Source organism: Microtus ochrogaster, linkage group LG1, assembly GCF_000317375.1.
Source record: "Microtus ochrogaster isolate Prairie Vole_2 linkage group LG1, MicOch1.0, whole genome shotgun sequence".
Lineage (NCBI taxonomy): Eukaryota > Metazoa > Chordata > Mammalia > Rodentia > Cricetidae > Microtus > Microtus ochrogaster.
In genome coordinates this window covers 53,527,963-53,539,295 of record NC_022027.1, presented here as the reverse complement: position 1 = coordinate 53,539,295, position 11,333 = coordinate 53,527,963, and the positions used below count along the sequence as shown (strand labels likewise).

Below are 11,333 nucleotides of genomic sequence, written 5' to 3'. Positions count from 1 at the left end.
TTTTTTTTAAAAAGCCAAGCCTGGTTCTTAGCACTTAAAAAAAATAAAATCCCATTTTTGCCAGGAGGTGTTGGTGCATGTCTTAATCCCAGCATACAAGGCTACACAGAGAAACTTGAAAAAAAATTAAAAAGAAAAGGAATTTTAAAATCCTATTTTTATATCTACTTTTTATCTCAAATATTTAGAATATCCATGCATTTTTAAAATCTTATTACATAATCATTATAGATCCATTATATATAAGTTACCACCAAATAACCAACCACTGTTCATTTTTATTCAGCAGGCATCCTATAACCAATGGCAGTGTTTGACAAGTGCAAGCTACGACATACTTACTCACGAAATAACTTTAGTGACTGGCCCTGACAGAGAACTAGAAGAGACGACTCTGGCTTCAGGGGTTTCACTGTTCGTTCCTAAACACACGCCTGTGCTTGGGTCATGCTTTATGGCCTAACTTTAATATTAAATACCTTGATAATGTATGCAGATGATGGTACTGATGGAAAAACACCGGGAAGGGCAAGGTATGTGCGGCAGTTCTGAGCGCTAATCTTTTTTACGTAACTGTAATGCTTATTTAGTATTGTGCCTGGTGTTTGTCTCTGTTCCCTGGCTTCTACTCTGCATCCTTACATTCATAGGGGCCACAGGCACAACTGACTGGATTTCTAAGCCAGAAAGCACATTTTCACAGACAAGAGAGTAGCATTAAGGTCTAGAAAGTTCCTATTACCACACTCTTACCTGTGGGTAATCCTTTTCCTCTCAGTCGGTCTCGAATAGCCTGGCTTCGATCAGGCTTTTGTTCGCTGCTACGGGAAAGCTGATCCGTCTGTACACAGGTAATCAAAAATCAAGTTTGATAAAAATAATCTCCCCTCCTGTCAGTGACTGTTTCAGCACAGCATGCTAGCCAATCTGGAGGGTTCAGTGCCAAGCACAGAGACTCCGCAGCTGACTGTAATATCCTGCTCTGCTAAGACCTGCATGCACTGGGACTGGCCAGTCCATCTCTGAAGAGAAGCAACAAACAGAATGCTCCACATCTGGGGACTTGGGCTCAAACTGGCTAGTTGTGAAGGCAGGATCTTGAGGTATTCTGTTTCTCTCTTCCTAATAACTATTCTCATCTCTCAAATAAGATTTATAGTTTTAAAGCTACATTAATTTTGTATTAGAGAACTTCTTCTGGTTGTACTTATACATTGAGAACAGCATTTAAATTATTTCAGAAGTGATTTCCTTGATACTGTCTGTCAAAACTGCATAGCTTGCTAAATTTTTTAACTGGATGTGCTGACCACTGACATTTAAACTGATGTTCCATGGAATCTTCTCTGTAACAAAATACTTTGGCACTCTGAAATTTCAATGGCAGTAATCATAGATACTTATGTAAAATAAGAACAAATTGAATCAAACTCTATGTTATATAGAATAAAAAGTTAGAGAATATCGGTTTATTTAGATAATCAAAAGCAGGACAAATACAGATTCAAACTGAAAACAGAATAGTGATGCTATGTTAAATGTCGTGTCCACGCTTGTATCTATGCACACACATTTTATTATTTCTCCATTACAGAAGTTAAGTGTGTGGATCACAACTCCGTCTCAGGTAGCATGGTCATGATTCAAAGCAGTTTAGTTCCTATCTAAAAGAAGATTTAGATGGAAGTATTTGTGAAATGATGCAGTCCTTGAATTACATAAATGGTATCAGTGCAGACCACCCCGACTGTTGGGGGACAGGAAAATGGTGACTATTATACATAGCTGTGATTGCCTGCTTTGAGGGAGTTACTAATAGCAACTGTTGTTAGTGAACAGTGTATGCCCGGCATGGCTCAGTGCACTACACGTTATACCTGATCTTCATAACAATTACAGATGCTCCGAAAGATCAGCTCCACAGTCAGAAGTGCCGGAGCAGCTGGGCTACCTTCACAACTGTCTCAGGTAACAGGGATGGTAATCATATTTTATAGTTAGTCAAAATTAAGGTAAATATATTGGGTTTTTTTGGGGGGGGGGTTCTTGGGGGGGGTTTCAACAACCATCTTTTTATTTATGACGAAAAGGTTTTCCAATGGGATCTATACAAAGTCTGATACTGACATTTTTCACATTGTTTTAACAGTTGACAAAAATAAAGGAGACATCAAAAGAAATGTTTGCATGGATTCTGTTGAGCTGGGGAGCGTAGACGAACATCTCTCTAGCAAAATGACAATAGCCTGAAAGTAAATATATTTTAATACTAGAAGAACCAAGGCACTGGAGTGCTACCACAATAGCCACTTGTGGAAGGGAACGGCAAGATCTTGGGGTCAGAGCCACACAGCTTCCAACCGTGTCTCTATCGGTTACACACCATGTTTTAGCAGCTTCCAACCGTGTCTCTATCATGTATCACCCATGTTTTAGCAGCTTTAGTTGTGTTTTTTAGATGAGCATACAGAACTGAAACAAACTAAATAGAATGGGAGCAGCCATAGCAAGAGAACTGCACCCATCAGCCCTTCCCAGCACACACTCTAAGGTTCAGTGGGGACAGCTCACATCTGTTTAGGAGAGCTGAGTTCATTTCTCAGCAACTGGCAAAATGTGTGGAATATGTATATATTCCATTCACCTGACAGTATCCTGGTTAAGATGGAGGAACTAAACCTCCTGAGAACAGGGAATTAAGAGGAAGCCAAATCCGGGGCCCGGCCAGCGAAGGGAGGAGCACCGATGGACACCAGAGAGCAAGAGCAGGTAAGGACATGCACCGGCCAGAAAGCCAGACACCAGTGACAGCCCCGACAGAGAGAACAGGGCAGAACAGCGTAAGGAACGAAGAGCAGAGATGCGATTATTATACACAGATTTTACTCTTTAGTTCTTTACATCCTGGAGGAGCGAAAAGGGAGGCACCCAAGACTCAAGCAGCAAGAGAACCACAGACTCCTTCCCGCCCGAGAATGGGGAGAAGTTGGAGGATTAGAGGGATCCTGACAAGTGAGGGGAAGAAATAGGTCTAGAAATAGGAAGCACAGTAAGAATTCTGACACTCATTTTGTGTATCAATGCATTTCCTCAAGGCAATCGTTTACAATGATCTGCTAAGAGCTCTGCAGAAGAGACCAGAGGGGGAAACTAGGGAAGGGCAGAGGACTCCCAGGGTGACAACTCCATAGTTGTTCTACAATCTTTCCTTCGGCAAAGTTCTTTAAAAATGGATGGCTTTCATAAAATGTGGGAAACTGCATAGAATTCTAAATTTTAAAGTACTATTTGGAGTAAACAATGAATATTAAAACTATTATAACTTTCTTTTTCATCCTTAATTTTGAAAAGCTGCTATTATAAAAAAAAACTTGTGTGTAATTGAATTTCAAAATATGACTGTGTTTTCAACTGTAGCTTACCCCAGAAATATTTCCCAGAACCAGCTTTACCAACTGTTTCACGTAGGAAAACGAAGGCGCGCAGTTGCTGTTCCTAATGTGGGCACTGCAGGCATCGAGGACAGTCCGCACGGACACTCGAGCATAGATGACATCCTCACACATGCCTAGCAGGATGCTGTTGAGATGGTCGCCCAGCCTGATGGGCTGAAAGGAAAGGAAAAGCCATTATAGGAATCTCAGGAATCACGCATGTTTGGAGGAAGTGAATTAATTCTTTTCTATTGGCAATTATGTCTGGCTGACCCATGTGACCCCAAAACCTTCTATATTAATAGAAGGAAGTTAACATGGCTTCCTAAATCAAAGTGTAATAAAAAAATGTTAATTTTGTAATAAAGAAATGGTAGATTCTATTTTTGTTTTTATTTGACAGGGTCTCATTGCACAGCCCTGGCTGACCTGGAACTGTCTCTATATACCAGGCTGATCTAGAACTCAAAGAGACTCCTGCCTTATCTTCCAAATACTGGGATTAAAGGTGTGCTCCACTATGCCTGGCAGAAGTGAACTTCTTTGATTAGTTAAATATATTGAGAAATAGAGACAGTGCTTCAATATTCAGTATTCATAAGATATATTTTTCTATATAATTTGATATTTGTATAAGATGGAAGAGTCTAGATATTAAAATGAAATGGGGTTCTCATTTATCTGATGAAACAGAAACCAGAATGTGAAATTATGTTTGTTAATTAACTTTTAAGTTACTACATCCAAATGGCCAATAAGCACATAAAAAGATGATTAGCATCACTGTTCACCAAGAAGTAAAAGGAGAAAATATAAAAGCATACTGCTGGGCTGGGGGTGTAGCTCACTGTAAAACACCTGCCTGGAAGGTTTGAGGTCCTAGGTTCAATCTCCAGTACCTCTAAAAATGTATTTAACAGACTAAAAGTCTAATAACAGTACACACAGGACAGCCACTGCTGTCCATGTCTAAACTTTAGCAAAGGCTTCTGGGTAACTGGCAACTCATCCATTCAAGTATGACTTTATCCCTTACGTAGCAGCTTAGATGCAATTTCCTTTAAAAACCAATTCTCACTCTGGGATCTAACGTGAAGACCCAGCCTTCTTCTACTAATGGAGCATTCATTTTGTTATGTTCTAATTATCTGTTTAGCTGTCTGTACCTTCCAGTAAATTCCACAGCTATGGCCAAGAGCTATGGCTCAATTCTAGTGTTTTCTCTGATGATACAAGATATACACATTAAATACTTGCATTTCTAAAATGGTAATGATTTATGATAATTTCTATATTGTGATATATATATAAAGTATGACTATATTATTTTGTATCACTTATATTGACTTTATTTCCAGTTATTAGAAAATAACACAAAATGCTAACTCTAGACGACTACATTTTATATGACAGTTATATTACATGACAAATGACATCAGTATCTCCAGTAACAACTTTCTCATATGTATTTACAGAATTGAAACTAAAGAGAGAAAGAAAATAAACAAAAATTTCCAAAGAGGAAAATTAGATAGAGCTAAGTTGAATTAAGTTTGAGATTCTGGACAATCAACAACAACAAAAAAAAAATCTGCTTTTGTATTTCTAAATGACTAAATAAAGCCAGCTTTTTCTTCCTCCTCTTTGTCCCCCTCTTCTTCCTTTTACTTGGTATGTGCGTGCGTGTGTGTGTGTGCAGCTATGTGTGTGGTCTTTGTGCTATGTGAGTGCTCTCACAGGTATGTGTGTGCGTGTGTATATTAGGTGTCTTGTACTATCCACTTCCGCAATGTCATTTGAGGAAGGCTCTCCCACTAAGATTGTAGCCACCCATCAGTCCCATGGCTGACCAGTGAGCGTCAGGAATCTGCCTATTCCTATCCCCCAGGAACAGGGGCTACAAATATGCTTGGCCATTCTGCTTTCATGCATGTGACAGAGATCCAAACACAGGCTGCCATGCATGTGAGGCAAGCAATTTCCTGTCTGAGCCTTCTCCCTAGCCGTAAATGAAATTTTAATTAGAGATTTTAGGAATAGAAAAAAATACTAAAACTGGCCCAATGATCTGAATCCAAGACCCGAGAGTTAACCTCACATGTGTTTCTGCTACAGTCGAAGCCATGAAGTGGAATTCTGACATGCCAACAGCCCAAAACTAACAAAAGCTCTCCACTACCTCAAAGGGTTGAAATGGATAGAGCCCCTGCCTTCCCTACCACAGGCTGACTGGGCCAGAGGCGCCATCTCTGCTACCACAGGCGACAGGGACAGATCTGCAGATCTGTTACGGTCAGTGCAAGACTGACTTCACCAGACATTTACACCCTGATCCTAAACCAGCGGCTGATAAGAAATGAGGGATTCGCCTAGTCACTGAGCTTTCCGGGGAGAGTCTGGCTCCATCACTCAATCTTGGCAGTGACTGCTACAATCCTTAGGATATCTTCAGTGAGTTCATCAGCACTCACTGTTAGCTCATTCTGACACGCTGACTGTGCACACGTGAACAATGTATCACTCACTGTTAGCCCATTCTGACACGCTGACTGTGCACACGTGAACAATGTAGCACTCACTGTTAGCCCATTCTGACACGCTGACTGTGCACACGTGAACAACCTGGCACTCTCTGTTAGCTCATCCTGACACGCTGACTGTGCACATGTGAACAACACACAGTATAAAACACCTGTGTGTCAGGCAGCATGATGGAGAACACACATAACCACACAAAAGGGCTCTGTAAAAAGTGTAAATATGTATCAATATGAAAATATCACAAATGTGAAGCTTCACTTACTTGACTTTGAGGTACTTCATGATCAGCCCCCCAATACAACGTCATTCCAAGAGAATAAATATGGATCTAGGAATAGAATTTTTTTACAAAAATTACCTTATGGTAAAATAAAAAATTTAACAAGTAGTATACTTCCTTTGCTCCCAAGAAAGCTTAACACATAATTTGAGAAAAATCATTTTACATCTTACAGAAAAGCATAGGAATTTTAAAATAAAAAGAGTAAATACACAATCCCTGTTGCCATTCAGAGTCCACTTTCAATGAGTCATCATTTTGTCAGCTTTTACTGAGTCTCTTCATGCAAACTTAAGCAAATGTGAGTAGACATTCTTAATCCTCTTTACATAACATTTAAAATGTACTTTACAAACATTGCTTCCCCCCACCCCCACAACCACCCCACTCCCACCTGAGACAGGGTTTCTCTGTGTAGGCCTGACTGTCCTGGAACTTGGCTTCCCTAACCCTGGGATTACAGGTGTGCACCACCTTGCCAGGCAGCTTCACCTTTGAATTTACCACAGAGATGTGTCTGTTAACAGTTGGAGAGCCTGGCCCTTCACTGCTACAGGTTTTACCACAGAGATGTGTCTGTTAACTGTTGGAGAGCCTGGCCCTTCACTGCTACAGGGTTTTGTTGCCTATTGCAGTACTAGTTACTAAAGCTTTTCCAAACTTTGAGACATGTTCCAGGAAACATTATTTTTTAAATGCAGACATTTCTCTTGAATTGGTTTTACAATTATGTGAAAACATCCTGTATACAACCCCCAGTATGCACAAGCGTTCGTGTGCATGCATACACACACACATACACACACACACACAGTGAGAGAATCATATATCTATATAGAAAAGTTTTATCATTTTCATTCAACTAGTAACACAGAAGAGTTTCCACATAAGTTTTGGATATTTGCCAATTTGAAGAGTAAGGGAGGAATCTAACTGGAGTTTTAATTAGCATATCTGTGGGCTTGGGAGAGGAGGAGCCGGAGGAGCAGGAGGAGGAGGATCAAAGGACTTTTCTGTCATCTGCTAGACAATAACCTGCTGTGGTGCGGACAGGTTGCTTCTAGGAAGACTGGAGAGAGAGGGCTGATAGGCAGGAGATGGGCGTGTGCGGTCAGCAGGAGGCAGAGACCAGAGGTTTACACTAGTAAAGAAAGGATCCCAGAAAAGGCTGCCTGCACATTCTGCAGCTGCTGCCCTTGCTGCCACCAGACTCTTGTCAGTGGTTCTCACCCCTCCTAATGCTGCGACCCTTTAACACAGTTCCTCATGCTGTAGTGACCTCAACCGTAAGTTTATTTCTGCTGCTATTTCGAAACTGTAATTTTGCAACAGTTATGAGTCATGTTGTAAATATCTGATATGCAGGAAATCTGCTGAGAACCCCAAAGGGGTTCAAATCCACAGGTTGAGAAACACTGCTCAAGATGTTTCCAACATACACTACATACCACTGATGTCCAGGAAGTTTCCAGGCTTTAACCCTGGACTGAGGACGCTGAGGCAACCAGATCTGCGACTGAGCAACCACGAGGTTCTGGGCATCTCCAGTGTGCAGATGCCCCTTGCTGATTTCCCAGCCCCTACTGCATCTAAACCAATCTGTAAGTAAGTCCCCTTCCTGATAAGTACACAGCCTACAGGTTCTGCTCTCCAGAAAGCCCTGCCTAACATCATGAGAGGGTTTTTATTTCTACGGGGGAGTGGGGATGGAGGGGACCTTACTTCAGGTTTTTCTTATTTTACTGTATTTTGGGCGGTTCCTATTTTCTAAACTTTGTTTTTAAATTCTGTAACCTGTTTCCAGTTCTCTTTTTAGAAAATGGTAGAAAAAAACCTATGTGCAAATAAAATACTGACACTGTTCTTACAATGTGACAGTACTTTAATCTAGTTCTTATACTGCCACCTAAATTTGTTCCCAGTTTATAGATTACAAAAACTGCTCCACTTTCAAATATTTTCAGTACTTCCAATTTTTCTTTATTCTAAATTCTTCCAAATGACTTTTACGTTCATCCTGACTCACCTCCCCCTCAATTCTACAGTCAGACTCCTAGGTCTCCTGTCTGCAGGGATGATGTCCACTACAACTAACATTTCAGCACCTGGCCTAGCCTTTTCTCTTTGTCTCTCTTTTCCGTGTGTGTGTGTGTGTGTGTGTGTGTAACCAAAATTTTCTTAAGCATTATTCATTTTACCAAGAATGTGTTATCTTTTTCAATAAAAATGCCCACTAGTGCTAAGCCAGAGATGATTTTTAAATGGCATACATGATATGAATAATGACATACATCATATAAACCCTTTTACACAGGATGACACAGTCTTTCTTAGATGATACAGGTAATTTCATTTGTATCTCCAGTGAAACAGTTAGTTAATACCTCCTGGTACCACAGAGAGCCTGTCTTACAAGTCTGACCGTACGTCTCAGCAACTAGCAGAAGGGATTTATTGTATGTCTGCTGAGTTCAGGGTAATGGGGCTAAGACTCACGCAGCATCGGGTGGCCTAATCACACATGCAGCTGCATTTCAAGAGGCTATGCACAAGGAGCTTTTCAAAAGCTTCACATAAAATATTTGTTCATAGATTCGGTATAAAAGATTAATTGTAAACTCATTGTTTTCTCTGTATAGCCCTGGCTGTCCTGGAACTCCCTTTGTAGACCAAGTTGGCCTCGAACTCACGGATCTGCCTGCCTCTGCCTCCCATGTGCTAGGATTAAAGTATGTGCCATCGCTGGCTGGCTATACTTCTTAAATATGTCAAATGACTTGTTTTCTTTTTCATAGTTTTTAATTTGTTTTAAATTTTTGAGGTTATAATTCCATTTCTCCCTCCCGTTTTGTTCCCTCCAAAGTCTCTCTCATGTGCTCCTCCTCCGTTTCCTTCACATCCATGGCCTCTGTTGTCACTGTTGATTATTACATACATATTCTTAAACAGAGCCTGCTCGTGCTATAGAATGTTACTGTTCTTAGGGATGACCAGCTGGCACTGGACAGTCAGCTGGTGTGCTCGTTCTCGGGACGGCCACCTCTCCCTCTCCCAACTCTCCTCGACTGCCTGCAGTTCTTTGTGTAGGGTTGAGGCCTATTCCATCCACTTTAGCCTGAGTAAGGCAAAAATGCTCAGGCTAGCCTGAAACCCACGAGGTAGCCTAGGCTGGCCTCAAACTTAGAGCAATTCTCCTGTCTCTGCCTTCTTAATGCTAAGAGTACAGGTGACAATTTCACTAGCAGCAAATTCCCAGGTGGTGGTGATGTGTGTGTCACGGGTGAGGGATCGCTGGGACAGAACACAGGGACTCAGTATTAAATTGGACAAACAGGCTTTTCGTAAATCTTCACTAAGAAAACAAGGCCCATGAAGCAAGTGCATGAGGGTGCACAGCAGAGGCTGTGTAAGAAGGGCTTGGGTGCAGGGATCAGTAATGCCCGCTGGACGGCGAGCAGAGATGGCCTGCACTGAAGGCTCACTGGCTGATGAAGGCAATGAGCAGAGAGGGGACCACAGTGCGGAGAATCTCTCTACCCCCGCATGCTTCCTACAGAGAACAGACCACAGGGGAAAGAAAAATCCATGTTGTCCTGGGAAGTTCTCGTTCACCTCAGACATTTTCAAAATGCTGAGTGCAGTTAATTCGGTGTTTTATATCTGTCTGTCTTTGCTGGTTTTCACCATGCCTGCTTCCGGTCAGCACATCAGTCTTTAACGTTCCTCGTCTTCAGCCTTGTTCCTGGCCAATCCATTCCCTAACCTTTAGTTGGCATTTTGAAAATGTGTATGATCTTGTCCCTTCGCTGTTTAAAGTCATATGGCTGCCCCATTTTCCTTGCACGAACTACAGACCCTCACATAGCCTTTGGGGACTCACATATGTCTACTTTATCTCTGGACAGTCTACCTCACAGTGCACACTTTAGCCATCAGAATTTATTTATGATTCACCTTTTAAAACATTTTTCCCAAGTCAAAATCTTTTCCTGAATAGTATATATACATTTGAGTTGTGTATTACACACATACACACACACACTAAAGCATACGATTATTTGAAATTCAAAGGATTTTTCCATTAACGAGTGAGGGGAGTCCATTGTTTTGACCTGCCCTACTTCTATCAAAATAACAACAACACAATAAATGAAGAGTTGATATTTACCTTTTCGACATCTGAGAGGGAAGTTAGCGAATGGTTCTGAAGCACTTCTGGAGCAGTGAATGCTCGAAGGTCCTGGTTGGAGATGTTTTCATCTGTAAAGGACACACTGCCAGATGGCAGCAGCAGCAGCGACCACGGGGAGATGATGAAGCCAAGGGCGGCAGGGTCAGCAATGCTCACTGGTTGGTGTAAGCCCCAAATGAAAAGAGGAGAAATGACAACTGTTTAAAATCAGAATTAGAAGACACTATAGCCACCTCAATAGATGTCCCAGTTTAACTGCACAGACATTACTGTGCAGTTTCATCACGAAAGAATACAGTATGAGAGAAGATGTCTCCTAGACACAGCTACTATCACTGTTCACAGTAAAGCCTTTAATCTGGCTTCATCACTTACATCTAGAAGGCAGGTCGTAGAGACTCGTCATAAAAGTTAAACCCGGCTCAACTGTCTTATACTGATACACAGAAAAGGAGAAGGGTCAGTACTTCTCCATTTTTCGATTAGGATTCTTTTGAGTCCTCAGTGAAAACTATAATTTCAAGACACTATCTATAAGCATAAAACCTTGTGAATAAATTCTAGAGTTCACTGACCTTCCCATGGCTTATTTGCAGATGTTGTATCAGAAAGTTAAGAACACGTGATTCAGAAAAGGGCTTAGGGTGTGAGAGGAGAGGAGCACACATTGTCCTTCAGCATTTTCCTCTATGGCTCTCGGAACTTTGGGTTGACTGATGGGCTATGTGACAGCTGGCCAGGACTGCCCAGAAACCTCCTGCCTCTGCCAACCAGCGCTGGGCTGACTGACTGGCTATGATGGCTGGCCAGCACTGCCCAGGGACCTCCTGCCTCTGCCGACCAGCGCTGGGCTGACTGACCGGCTATGATGGCTGGCCAGCACTGC

At 41.7% G+C, this 11,333-nt stretch overlaps 1 protein-coding gene across 1 annotated transcript in view; it reads right to left on the bottom strand.

Moving 5' to 3' along the window:
* The window catches only part of Ptpn13 (protein tyrosine phosphatase, non-receptor type 13), a 191,552-nt gene that overhangs the window by 120,674 nt on the left and 59,545 nt on the right, over positions 1-11,333 (bottom strand). The window contains exons 3-6 of the mRNA XM_013350866.2: positions 10,424-10,602; positions 6,238-6,303; positions 3,423-3,608; positions 754-841 (exon numbers count right to left, since the gene is read on the bottom strand). Of these exons, the coding sequence (XP_013206320.1) occupies positions 754-841; positions 3,423-3,608; positions 6,238-6,303; positions 10,424-10,602 (519 nt within the window). The remainder of the gene's footprint in view (positions 1-753; positions 842-3,422; positions 3,609-6,237; positions 6,304-10,423; positions 10,603-11,333) is intronic.